Source organism: Ursus maritimus, unplaced genomic scaffold (assembly GCF_017311325.1).
Source record: "Ursus maritimus isolate PB19 unplaced genomic scaffold, ASM1731132v1 scaffold_30, whole genome shotgun sequence".
Lineage (NCBI taxonomy): Eukaryota > Metazoa > Chordata > Mammalia > Carnivora > Ursidae > Ursus > Ursus maritimus.
In genome coordinates, this window is record NW_024425564.1 from 24,541,714 (window position 1) to 24,556,083 (window position 14,370).

At 41.5% G+C, this 14,370-nt stretch overlaps 1 protein-coding gene across 1 annotated transcript in view; it reads right to left on the bottom strand.

Annotated features, from left to right (window-relative positions):
• The window catches only part of RANBP9 (RAN binding protein 9), an 88,456-nt gene that overhangs the window by 9,953 nt on the left and 64,133 nt on the right, over window positions 1-14,370 (bottom strand). The window contains 6 exon segments of the mRNA XM_040645058.1: window positions 3,159-3,310; window positions 4,948-5,069; window positions 8,601-8,745; window positions 9,912-10,102; window positions 11,685-11,793; window positions 13,151-13,263. Of these exon segments, the coding sequence (XP_040500992.1) occupies window positions 3,159-3,310; window positions 4,948-5,069; window positions 8,601-8,745; window positions 9,912-10,102; window positions 11,685-11,793; window positions 13,151-13,263 (832 nt within the window).

The window sequence follows — 14,370 nt, forward strand, 5'->3', positions numbered from 1 at the left end:
GGGGGGGGGGGGGGGGGGGGGGCTGCAGGCGCTGCTCCCCCACATTTAGCGCAGGCAGGCGCCCCCGTCCGCACCAGGCCTGCTCCCCCAGGGCTCAGGGCAGGCAGAATGCGAGGTGCGTCCCGGTAAGGCATTTAGGGGACTCTTACCTTCGCATTTAAACAAACCTTGCTCGCTCGCTCGCTCTCTATGCATGTGTGACTCCGACACTTACGCAGATCCACACAAAATGAAAGAGAAAAAATACCCACTATGATCACACGTGCCCTGAAGTGAAAAATAAAAGGAAAAGGAGTAATTTCTAAACCTTCTCAACTATGGCCAAGAAACTCTTCACGTCGTCCTTGTACCCTCCAGCTGTTTCAGGGGCTTCCAAGTTGGCTCAGTCAGCCAGCACATCCCTCTGTGGATCCAGGTAAGTTGAGGGGATGGGAAGGAAGGGGCTCAGGAGATTAAGAAAGTCTCGTGAAGCAGCTGGCATTTGCTCAGAAGTCAGAAGTGCAAAATCAAAGCCATCCGCATTCTTTAGATGAAGAAGATGAATTACATCTCTACATAATTCAATATATAATCAAGGACCCTCTTTGAGAAGAGGCCACATAATGCATTTTCGGGGCTTCCTGCACACTGGAATCAAAGTCAGCTGATGAGGCGAAATCCTGCATTTTCAAAGACATTACAGAAACCGCGCTCCTTCATCCTTCGCCATTAGCATCAAGTTTTAACGAGAAAACAGTGAGACGACCTAGTGTAAAAAGTGTAGGAACTCTTAAAAACATTTCGTATCCCCAAGTCTCCCCTAAAACAGCAGCTCTCCAGGTACCATCCAGATACCTGGGTCCAATCTGAGACCCTCTCAGGAGGTCGTGTGAGCTCCGAACTGTCTTCATAATGGCACAAAGATACTACTTTCCCTCGTCTCACTCTCGTGCTCCCACAACCACACGGTGGGGGTTCCCGAGGTTACGGGGCGTGTGCAGGGAGGGGGGAGAATGCCGCTTACCGCCCGCCGTTACACCCAGCGTTCAAAGTCACGCCACTGTTCGAATTTTTTGGAAGTTATTTTTCATAAGGACAGCCAATGGATTTATGATTATTTGTCAATAAATGGATCACAGTTTTAATTTCTAGTATGATAAAAATAAACATAACCCATACGAACAAAACTCTTTTTAATAAACACTCATTAAATAGCTCGGTGCTACCTGCATTAGATATAGTTCGAGGGGGAGGAGCGAAGACCTGGGCTGACCTCGAGGAATTCCTCATCTTAGAGGACAAATGTGGACGGCCATTTTCCTGATATAGGAATGCCTGATTTTTATTTATTTTACTTTTTTTTTTTAAATTCCAGTATAATTAGAGAGTTACATTAGTTTTAGGTGTACAATACAGCGATTCAACAATTCTCTACGCTCCTCAGGGCTCATCGCATGAAGTGTGCTCTTGATCCCCATCACCTATTTCATCCACCCCCCACCCACCTTCCCTCTGTTCTCTGCAGTTAACAGCCCATTTTTTGGTCTTTTCTTTGTTCACTTGTTTTGTTTCCTAAATTCCACATGCGTGAAATCGTGTATTTGTCTCTCTCTGACTGATTTCACTTAACACAATACCTTCTTAGTCCATTCATGCTGTCACAAACAGCAAGATTTCATCCTTTTTTACGGCTGAGTAACATTCCATTGTGTGTGTATATTTATAAATACTACACAAATATACACACACACAGCACATCTTTCTCCACTCGTCTACCCAGGGACACTCGGGCTGCTGCCGTGATCTGCTACTGTAAACAGTGCTGTGGTGAACACAGGGGCGCATGTATCTTTTTGAATTACCGTTTTCATAGTCTTTGGGTAAATACCCAGTCGTGGAATTACTGAATCATACGGTAGTTCTATTTTTATTTTTTGGGAACTCTCCAAACCGTTTTCCACAGTAGCTGCACCAGTTGGCTGTCCCACCAAATGATCTGACATTTTAAATGAGAAATTGTTTAAGTGACATATTCCACCGATTTTCTTTTATTTAGCATAAAAATCATAATTCAGCCCCCCCCTTTTTTGGATGGCTGAGGGTGGCCGTTAGAAAGAGCAGTTGTGCTCTCCTGCGGAGGAAGTGTCACGTGCACGGAGCCCAGCTCTCCTGGTGCCCCAGCGACTGAGACGACAAGACCGCACACGCCATTTAGCTGGTGATGTACGCACGGGGCTCCTTATCTGCTCCTAGGCTAAGCGGGTAGGCTCCGTCTACGCGACAGGTGCCCTACTGAGGCTACAGTGCGGGCGGCTGTTTTATGTTGCTGCCCGCATGCCGCGTTTGCTGCTACCGGGCGGAGCTGGCGGGGGCGCTGAGTCTCAGTCTGGGTCAGGAAGGGGTGGCCGAGGCCTTGCGCTTTCCCACTACACCCAGGCATCGGGCTCAGGGCCAGCGCACCCATCACCCCACTGTCGTTTGGACTTCTTTCAAAACATTCAGGAGCAAATATTTATAACGAATCACCTCTGAGCCCAACCTAATGCAGGATTACAAAAAAATAAATAAAAATACAGCAGCGAGGTTAATGTTTCACTGACTCACGGGGCTACTGGGACTTTTAGGAGTATGGAAAAAAAAAAACTTTTAAAGAATCTTAACATCTCTACAACGAATTGCAGTGCTGACCTAAGGCGGGGGACAACTCGTCCATCTGTAACTGATACAATCGTGGCTCACATGCTGAACGGCTGAGATCTCATCCATCTCACCACCCATCGTACACGCCAATCCAGAAGAGATCTGAAAACGCATTTGAACTCTCCTGGTTTTGAAAGATGACCCAAGGCCTCAGCAATCACCACCAAAATGAAAATCACGTCGTAGACACTGAATTTGCTGCAGCCCTGAGCCATGTTTGCTGAATATCTCAAATTCATAGTTTTATCAGCAAACCCACACCCCTCCTAATAACTCTGCCAATTTTACAGCTGAGAAAACAAAACTAAACAAGTAAGTTGACAAAGACTATACAGTGCTGACAGGTGGCAGAACTGGGGTTTAATCTGTATTTTTTACTGGAAGTCCAACCAGAATTCCTGGCACTACTCAATGTTTCACAAAATGACAATTTAGGTCCTTTGACCCATTTCTAATTTTTCAAGGAAAAACAAATCTACCTTCAACATTTTTTTATTTGCTGTGTTCTTGCCACATTCTCTCCTCAGCTGTTCGCTCATGGCTTGTAGCTCTCTGCCGAAGTGAATCATTCTCTCTATGGCAGCTTGACTTCCTCCACACAGCTGGCGTCTTAACTGACTCGAATCAACTTCTGTAAGCAAAATAAACGAGTATTTTACTACCTTATGAAATGAAATACAATGAAGAAATGAACATAAATTGCTTATAACATTTTGTACGTTTCATTTACCAACTACTACTTAATAGTTTATCTAAATTATGTAGATTTACTGTAATTCAGTGTGAAACTCTGCAGCTAAAAGGTATACTTTCTCTACGTCTCAAGAATCTAGGTCCGATCTCCAGCATGCAGCTGGAAGTCGGGTGACCACCTTTCCGTGTAGGGTGCACCTGGGTTATCAGGGAAAGGTTTATAAGAAGTTTAGCACATATCTCCCAACTACATTAAGCAGCATTAAGAAAAGAACACAGTCAGTAACCGCCTCTAGGGCTGCTCTGGCAGCAAACAGAGACGGAACACAAGGATGCCTCTCGGCTAAAAGCTAAATGACTCCAAAGAGACACAGAAGACACCATGTTATCGGAAGGGTTAATCACCCACTTTTACAGAATAATTGTATGGTATAGATCTTGGTGGACAACAATCACTGATCAATAATGTAACTGAATGGATGACTAATGACACAGAAATTGCTCATGAGGACAAGAACCAACATTTACTGAGCTCTTCCTTTGTGCTTATTAGCTTTTCATAGATTGGCTCACTTAACCTCCACAATGACCTACAGGCGGCTGTTATTGTTACTATACCCATTTTACAGATGAAGAAACTGAGGCACTGAGCTCTTAAGTAACTTGTCCACCGTTACACAGCTAGTAAGTGGCAGTCGCAGAATTAAGGGCAGAACTGCTGCCCTTAATCACCATGCTGAAATCACTCTCCGAAGGTTGAGGATGCTGGGATCTGACACAGTAAAACCAAGCTGCCTTTTAAATTAAATCCCTTGCTTGAAAAAGTGAATTCTACATTGAACACATAATCCTCAACAACAATCCCCAATAAAGACCTTCTAACCTCAAAACAGTCAGAAATCTCAAGTTGCCATGGAATTCAGACAAATAAGAATTTTTAGGCTCCAATAAAATTTTCATTCACCAACTGATGGGGAAGTTTGCTGACGGTTTAACTTTATGGTACAATGTACTACACAAGTTATCAACAAAACAAAATTATGGATGCTATTGTACCTTCCAGCCACACCATTTTTTGGGCGGTGGGGAGAAGGGTGGGTCACACTTAAGCCCCTACTACGCGCGAGGCACTGAACTACGCATAGTCACATACATTCACATTAAATCAACAAAAGAAAATGATTAGAATTCATAAAATCATCTCTACCCATCTGGCCTTTACTGGTTATATTGAAATAAGCATAAAAACTTTTCACATCGCCAACCCCAAACATCCTCAAGAAAGTTAACACTACCAACAGTACGGCCGCGTTAACGACAGCACCGACGTCGAGCTCAGACAGCGCCGCACAGGGAACCGGCCAGCGCTTAACTTCAGAAGGCAATGGAAAGTACCTCTGCTCCCCCAGCAACCCGCTTGCACAGCACGGTTTAGTACTATGTACCACCGGCAGATCCAGCGGCACATACGTCTGTAATCTGACTTATGCTCATCGGCTGTGAATCAATACAAGTAAAAACATAACCTTGTAGTCATCATTTTTTATTAAAAATGTAATAAATATCGCTGCAGACCCATTTCAGTGTCACAATCTTCCATCTCGTGGTCGTGTTTAGAGCTACCATTTAGGAAACCATTGGATGAAGTCTCTCCAACCCCATTGGAGTAGTGCTCTGTTTCCATGTCTACATCGTTACTGGAATGAAAAAAAAAAACAGACCTAATTTTAGAAATTGCATACTTGTAGCTTAGTTTAAAATAAATTACTACTCAACTACATAGCCTACTTATAAACTGACTTCATAATATAAGGCAATAGCAATCTGCAAAAAAAGGTGTTTAGTTCAATCTTGAATGTCTTCAAAGCCAATATGCAGCTCGCTCTTAACAAATATGTACTCTTGGATGGGGAAGGGGAAAAAAGTGTGTGCCCTAAAATGCAGTGGTTTTCCGACTTTATATCAATTTGGGCAAACTCTTTTTCACAGACTTCCCACGATTTTTCCGACTCAGATCTGTGCTTCGTTTTTTGTTATAATCAGCCTTTGCCCCAAGATCCCCCACGCTCGCCCAGCGTGCGTTTCCAGCATTCAAAGAAAAAAAGGGGAAAACTTCAAACTATTCCCGGATCCCGCTTCACCTCTTTCCTGCCCTCATATTCACCCCTCCTAAGACGATTTTTTTCTTTAAAGGTCCTGACATTCTGCATTTGTCCCCAATCCTTAATACACAGCCTCCCGCGAAGGTAAACGACGACTTGGAAAACCACTGGGTCCGGTCCTCTCAGACCTCGTCGGCACCCGACAGACTTTCCTCCCCACAGGCTGTCGCATCGGCTTGAGGAAGCTAAAGCACTGCCAGATCTTAAGTTTAAAAATGCCGTTTCGGATCCTCAGGTTGCTCCTGACTTTCACTTGTGTCTCATTTACTGATGAACAGCCCCGTGCCAGTGGCCTTATCGGGACACGCCGAAGCTGTCGCCGGATGCCCCCCGCACTCTAAGAACGATAAACACCCACTCCTGAAGACTCCCCCAGTGAAGATCGACGTAAGGATTATACAGTCCAGAAGAACACACTTGATGAAAATATAGGAAATACATTAAAATGCACTTTTCTCATTTAAAAAGCAACGTATATTCATTTGTAGAAAAAAACAACACTGAAAGCAGATGAGCAAAAAGCGCTCTGTGTGTGATGCCCCCAGACGTAACACTGGCAGCGCCTCGGGGTGAGCGTGCGAGTTTAAGTATGCTCACGTGGGGGCGCTGCTTCTGTCAGCAAAACACATCAGGTAAAAAGACACAGACCTAGGAAGAAGGGGGCAATGGCCCCAGGATTCCTCCATCGGTCAGAAACGTTTGTTTACTCTATGCTTGTTGTTTGTTTGTTTAAGTAGGCTCCTCGCCCAGTGTGGAGCCCAGTACGGGACTTGAACTCACGACCCTGAGACCAAGACCTGAGCTGAGATCAAGAGTCGGGTGCTCAACTGACTGAGCTGCCCAGGTGCCCCTGGTTTACTCTATCTTGATGAATTCTGGGATAAGAAAAATCAAACTTTAAAAATAATGATGTTTAATTTAATGGAAATTCTTAAGATCATAGTTTTTAGTGATCTTAATAAGTATACTAAATTTTTTCTTTTTTTTGACAATACAACATAGTATTTGGGAGGAATTCTTTCATTCAACACACATTTAAGAGCTTTTGAGCCATGTTCTGTGTTAGGTGCTAAGGGTGCAATGGAACAGCCTCTACCCTCCAGGGGCAAACGGGATCAGACCTAGGATGAAAGTTAATTACAAGGGGCGACACAACATTTGGTGGGGATGTGACCAAGGAAATCATCCTGGAAGAGTAACAATGGGACTGAGTTTTACAGCCTGCTTGAATGGAAGTTAGGAGGGAGGACGGGGAGGGAGGTGAGCAGCATTTCAGGTGGGGCAGAGGGTGGGGTGCAGTATAATGGAAAAAGCGCGTGTCTGGAAGTCAGAAATCCTGGGAAGTAGTCACGGTTCTGCAACTTACTGGCCACTAATTATTGAACTTGACCCCCCAGAAAGTCATTTACATTTCTGGTGTTCAGCTCTACATCTGTAAAATGGTTTTAATAGTTAATACCATCTTTGCTTACTTTGCAATCCCACAATCCCATTGTAAGGATGGCCTTTACCAGCTATAAAGTAACTGTTACTGTTTAACAGCTTAAGGCAGTTGAAGAGCTTCTTTTCTTCTCCTTCTTCACTGCACTCAGAGGAGGCTGTGTCACCAAACCCTTCCGGTGAGCTTGCTTGCCTGAACTCAGGTTAGAATGGGGCTCTTTAGCAACTTCCTGCCATGAAGGGTATTTAATAACCCACGAACTGCCCGCAGTCCTGCCCCAACAATGGCAGAACCCTCTACCAGCGATACAGTACTAACGTGCTATAAAGTATGGTAAGTACTGAAGGCTTAACTTTCTAAATTTTCCATACATAATTTTTATTACAATACAGTCTTCTAATCTTCCATTTTCTAGTATGTCATTTCTACTGAAAGACTACCCTAATCTCCCTGCAAGGGACGGCCGTTCTTCCCACTACTCTTCTCACACCACTTCCGGGGACGCCCACCGCAGCCTGTACCACACCACCATCACTTCGGTAGCTCGTCACTTGGGATAGATAATCTGGATATTCTGATTATTCTCCCTCTCCCAAACTGCAAATACAGATTTTTATACAGACTCCTTTCTCCAGAATCTTATTTCCATGAAGTCCCATGTGAAAAGTTAGCTTCAAATTTCTCCTCTGATGAGAAAGTTTTACACTGATGAACACTCCCCACAAATGCAGTGCAACCAATTCATGTAATAAGACCAAACCAACATCAAATTGATAAAATCTACCCATTATTTTTTATTCGTATTATTTTTATCATCCCGCTAGTCCTGAACCAAAGAGAATTCAGATGCTGGATGGTTTGGGCAGGCTGACTTCGTAAGAGCCTGCTGCTCTCCTACGTTAGTGTTCAAATGATTACATTCCACCAACCTTTAGGTCCGGGAACCTCCAACCCGAGTTATCAAGGATTTTAGTGTAGTCATGTGGACATCCCTGCTCTCAAAGCTCTTTGAAGTCAGACACCATGCTTAGCAGAATATCTGACACCCAACAGGTCCCCAATACTATGCTCATGCTCTATGTTTATTACCAAATGACTTAAGGTCCATCTGCTGCTGTAAGCAAGCTCCCTAAAGACAGGCTTTCAAAAAAGATTCTTCGTAAAGTTGTTTGGAACTCAGGAAACATTCTACACACTTACACCAAAAAAGCCCACACGCAAAGAAAAAAGAGTTGTAAACATATTTTATGTTACTTCTAGAGAGTAAATATGCCACTGTGACTTAACTTGGAACAAGAAGAACAGCATCTATGTGACCATCTGTACAGGCTGGTGCCGGCAGGAAAACCAGAAGAAGGCAGAGCCCGGAGGGGATTCTTACAGCCCCGGCAGGGGGAAGAGGGAATGCAGAGTCAGAGGAAGGAACAAAGGAAAGAGGCTGTGTGCACATGGGGAGACTGAAAAGCTCTGGGGAACTTACTCCGTACCCCTCTTATTCTCTGGGGGCTTGGGAACTCCCAGACCCCCATTATGGACCATATAATTCAACTTTTCTGAATTACTGAAAATGATGACACTTAGGTTGCTTATACTAATGCAAAAGCTAGGGAGGGGAGATTACGTACCTGGTGAAGTTATTAACTTGCTGTGACCGTGACATGTTTATACTGTTTAATTCTGGTACGTTCAAACTGGATGACGGGTGTTTACTATGGCAATATGACTGATGTGCTTTATTTGATATTACACCATTACTACAACTTTCAAAACCTGGGGGGGAAAAAAGAAAAAGATGCATGAACACACACACACGAAATTATTATTTAGTTGTAAACAACGTAATCACATTCTGATCTTGCATTTAAAACTTTTATAATGTAGGAGAGTTAATGCATTTCTTAAATAGTAAACAAACAGGTAACTTCTTTGAAAGGCTGTAAGGATATTAATTGTGGGCTGTACTTACCATCTCCTCTAACATTGACTGAAGGCTTCATTATGGATCTTATTTAATTCCCACCACCCCCCTAGGAGGGCAGTGTTCTCATCGCTCCCATTTAATATATAAATACACCGAAGCTAAGAAGTTGTCCATGACTGAGTCAACGTAGGGGCTTCAAGACGGGAGGTGGCGAAGGATACAAACCTGAGAATCATGGGCGTGCGCAGGGTGGTGATGTAAATAAAATGAGAGGCGCTAATAGAGAGAGGTATGCGCCGATGGAGGAAAAGCAAAGGGGTTATTACTCTATGAAAGGAAAGGAAACGGTATCTGGCTTCTGTTTCAGAAAGCGGAACGTGCAGAGGCAAGAGAACCCCCTGGGAGGAACGGAAAGAGAGACAAGCAAAGACAGAAGACTAAGAAAAACCAGAAATAAACCTAGAGAAGTGATGTCATGAAGGCCAAGAAAGGCGAGAACTGTCGTCAAAAGAACACCGAAAGCCTGAGAGACAATGACCGGTGAGCCCAGAAAGGGCCAGAAGGAGAAGAACCGGGCAGAGCAGACTCTCGCAGGGGGCCGGGGGGGAGAGGACAAGAAAGCAGGCAGCCCAGCGAGGTGTGCTGACGGGCGGACTAAAGCTACCACGGCCGCGGTGCCACCTTCACGTTTCTACCTCATCCGAACACACGGTGACCTCCTACCTTCACCGGATGTCTACGACTTCATTTCCAGAGACGACTCGGATGCTGACCTTTGTTTACGCACATCTGCTAATAACCTATTCTCAGAAACAGCTCTTCTTCAAGTTACCTTCCTGGTACTAAAAACACACCCATCGGATCCACATAAAATTTTTCTTCCAGAACGTCGTAAGATCAAGTATGCAAAAGAGCTATGTGGAAACGTCCAGATTTTTAAACGTTTTTAAATTTTGGTTCAAAGGCACAGAGAAGGCTAAAAACTTAAAAGTACTGTCATCACACCGAGTCTCACCAGAAAAATGTGCAGAGCTCCCTTTGCCTGAGGCTAAGCTGTGGATGTTCATCCCGTGGCTGGGGCTCATGCTCGGACTGCTGAAAGGGCGAGGACTAACAGGGTAGCTGTCTTGAGATTTTGGACTTCGGCCTCCCAGACAGCGCACTTCACTATCGGTACCATTCACCATTTCTATAAACTGACGCACTCTAAAAAAAGAAAAGACAAATTGACTTATTAGATGATTTTCAAATACCAATTTGTTTATTTAGTAACAAGAGATTTCTGAGAGGAAATGTTTTAAGAACCAGTATTTATCAGTAAGTATGGCCTTTAGACAGTATGCTAAAAATATGAACTATGGCTTCATCTACCGTACTGCTTAACTTTGAAATTTTCCAGAAAAATCAGAGTGTAAAGCAAAAGACATTGAATTTCCTTTATTCAAGATTTACTGAGAAAATGAAAATCTTTCAGTAGTTATAATAAAATCAAAATGGACTTCATTTTTGGAAGTTAAAAATAATTTAATCAAACAATATTTGTACCTGATAGCAAGTCAAATAGTATGTAAGAACACAATGTGCTTTACTGGACAAATGACGCAAAGAGCACTGCTCCCCACTCTTCCTCATTCCTAGTCCCTTTTGCGACCTTTTCACCAAAATGGGCCACATTTAAAATTTTACTCTAAAGCAAAACAATTCTGACATTTGGCTTACAAAGGGCTCCTGGTACTTAAGAGAGGTGAAATATTAAGCTTAATAACACCTGAATTTTAAAATAACAAAGATTCAGAAGACCAATTAAAAAACCCACATTACGATGGCCGTTATATAAAAAAAAAAAAGATGCAGAAAATAAAGTGTTGACAAGGATGTAGAAAAACTGGAACTCTGGTACGCTGTGGGTGAGACTGTAAAATGGCGCAGGGCTATAGAATTCTAAGGATTAATTTCCTCAAAAAATTAAACACAGATTTACCATATGGTTCAACAATTCCATTTCTGGGTATACCCCAAAGAACCGGAAACAGGGACTCCAACAGATAGCTGTGCACCCCTGTTCCTGGCAGCACTATTCACAATCCCCAAAGTGGAAGCAAACCAAGTGTCTATCAGTTAGCCTTCAAAATGAAGGAAATTCTGGCACATGCTACAACATGGATGAATTTTTGAGGACATTGTGCTATGAGGAATAAGCCAGTAACAAAAGAACAAATGTTTTATGCTTCCACTTAAATGAGGTACCCAGGAGAGTCAAATTCAATTTTATAGAGACAGAAAGTAAAATGGTAGTTGTCAGGAGCTGGGGGCAGGGAGGAATGGGGAGTTCGGGTCTCCGTTTGGGATAACAAAAAAAGTTCTGGAGATGGATGGTTGGTGAGGATTGCAGAACAGTGTGACTAAATACTACAGAACTGCACAGGTAAAAATGGCACATTTTATGTTATGTATATTTTACCACAATTTTCAAAATTACACAGACTTACAATAAGGTACACTGTGGAAGGAAAAACAGATATCCATCTTCTAAATAAGCTTTTAACATTTTTGAACATATAGCCAGCATAACAGAAGAGCCAACACAGAGCAAAAGATGCTGTGTGCTTATAACCCTCAACACAAGTGTTTTTTTAATAATCTGTTACTTCAACGTGCTATATTACAAAATTGTATGTAACTAACTGAAACAAGGTGAAACAAATTAAAACTATTAAAACATGAAAATAATTCTGATTATACATAACACACACACATACATAACAGAGCAGCATTTTATTAAACTCACTTTAATGTGAAAAGGAGATTAGGATTTCTTTCAAGTAAACTTGGGTATAACTGTTGTGTTGTTTCAATGGCTTCTCCCATTCTTCCTGCTAACACCAATTTCTGAATTCCTATTGAGAAAAGAAAGCAAGAGATTAATTTTTTAAGAGTAGAAACATAAACAGTGGACCGTCAAAAAAAAAAAAGTTAGTTAAAAAAATCTTGAAATAAATTATTGCGATTAACTTCCATTTCTTTTTCTAAAATCATGGTTTCTATTAGGCAATCAAGGGGAAATTTCAGACATTAAAAAATTAGAAAAGTAAGTATTTCATAAATTATTTTTAAAAATCACAAACTACTATACAAGTAATACAGGAAAAATACTTGTTAAGCAATGCTGAAGTATTGAACACTAAGATGAAAAAGACGGATGTGTTTATAGCCTACAATGTGGTGCCAGATTCACAGAATACGTTTCCCAATCTCATCAAGTTACACACACTAAAAATACGTACAGCTTTTAATATGTCACTCATACCTCAATAAAGTGTTTTTTTTTTTTTTTAAAAAGACCATAGCAAACATTAGAGATAACGTTCAAAATGTCTTAGCAAACATGATACCTTCTGCCCCCAGTACTACGAGGATGCTGGCCTTTGAGTAAGATCTGGATTCAAGAGACATTCACTGAGTGTTCCCTATGCGGTTAGGTATTTGTTAAATTAGACGATGAGTATACAAAAAGAGTGAGCGATCATCTCCTATTTGCCAGAGCTCGTAACATAGTGAGAAAGACAAGCATACGATTAGCGACAACACAAGGTAATCGGTGTTATCACAGCAAGTTGGACCTATTAAAAAATTGTTTCAGGCATCACGATTTCACCCATCACGTTGTGTTTTGATGCCTATCCTCTCACCATGTCATACCCTCCCTGACGGACTAATGCCCACATTGAGAAGGTGAACTGTGGAAGAGTCACATGCTGACTCGCCCTTGCTAGATCAGGCCCCAGCTCTGGCCACAAGCCCTAGGACCGAAGCAATAAAAACTTAAGATCAATACTATCTTAAGTTTAGATAGCAATTTAAATAATGCAAAGATTTACATTTCTTTTATATATTAGCTCTACTAATATCGAATCCTGGGACTTTTTTTTTTACCAACTAAAAAAAAAAATTTTGTTAAATGTTTACTTCCTAAAATCTAAAGCAAACATTTTTTAAGAAAAAACTGGTAAACATTTCTTATACGACGTTCTCCAAAATTATATCTTTCTATATCCAGAATGCTAACACACTCTTATGTGAGTTTTTTTGTAAGGTGGTCTTCAAAAATGTCAATGAGAGTAAATTTCAGAGGCATCAATTTAAATTTAATATATCTGAAAATCTTTCAATTTAAAAAATAAAATCTCTAAAAATCAATATAACCAAACCGATAATCTGAAAACAAGTATTATCCATGCACCACAGGGTCCTTACTTTGTCTATTCTTAATGGAAGCTAATTCTTCTAGAACGGTCTGGTCTGTAGATCTGGCAAAGGCCTCTGCTGTGGCACAGTACCCATGGTGGACTAAATAAGATGAAACCATTCTTAAAATAAAAAGAAGAAACACACAGCTTTTAGTCAAGAGAATACAGGCTTCATACTACAATTTATATAAAACAAGATCTACTCTGTTGTTACAAAACCAACCTATTCCCTTCGAAATACGGCTTTAAGAACCTCAACTTTAAAGTTAAAAAAAAAACAAAAACACCATTTGTTCTAATCATGTAGTATTTCCAAAAAGAGCAGTGCACACGCCATGTTAAGAGGACTCTCCCGAAGAGAACCTGTCACTAGAGAAGAGACTGACAGACTCTGGATTCTTGGCTCCCCATTATCCCCGGCTCCTTTCCTGGGACTTCCCATCCTTATATTCAAACTTACTAACCATAATTTGTTTCATCTTTATTGTACGACCTATCCCAGTGAAGTGCTGGCATTTTATGAAATACAACAATTTTTAAATAACAGATGAACTCTTTGTGTTATGGAGTTACACTCCTTTCTTCACTCATCGGTTACAGGAGATGGTATCTACAAGACGTGAACGCAAGAAATACTAGGGTGAACTGAAGAGAGGATCTTTGAGAACAAAGTCTATGAGGGTGATACTACTGACCAATGAGAAACTAACCCTTATAATCTAAAGCAATTAGTATCACTGTACCTAAAAGATGAACTACTCAAATATGATTTACATGGAAGTGCCGCACTTCCAAAGAACAGGTTTTCTTAAAAAGTCATCAAGTGGTCAAAACACATTGACATCTAACCACAAAAGGTTAGAAAAACTATTGACTCAACAATATTAACCCAAATATCCAATATATCCAAATATTCAATCCTAAACCTGCCTGCATCTGGCATGCCTGAGGCCCTATCAGAAAGTGGTAGGAAGCAGTGATTCAGGAAAGAGGGATTGGGGGGCAGAGGGGAAAATCTCCAAGAAACAAATTGCTCATTTTATTTCATCTAATTGGTCAAATTGATTTAAAAGGGCAGGGAAGAACTTTTTAAAATGGACTTCCTAGGAGGTCATGGTGAGTGTCAATTTTATAAAGAGTGGGGTGGGGGCAGGGACCCTCACTGGACTCTGGTTACAGAATTAAGATAAATGATGTTTTTTCTACTACTCTCCTGCTATGATGCTC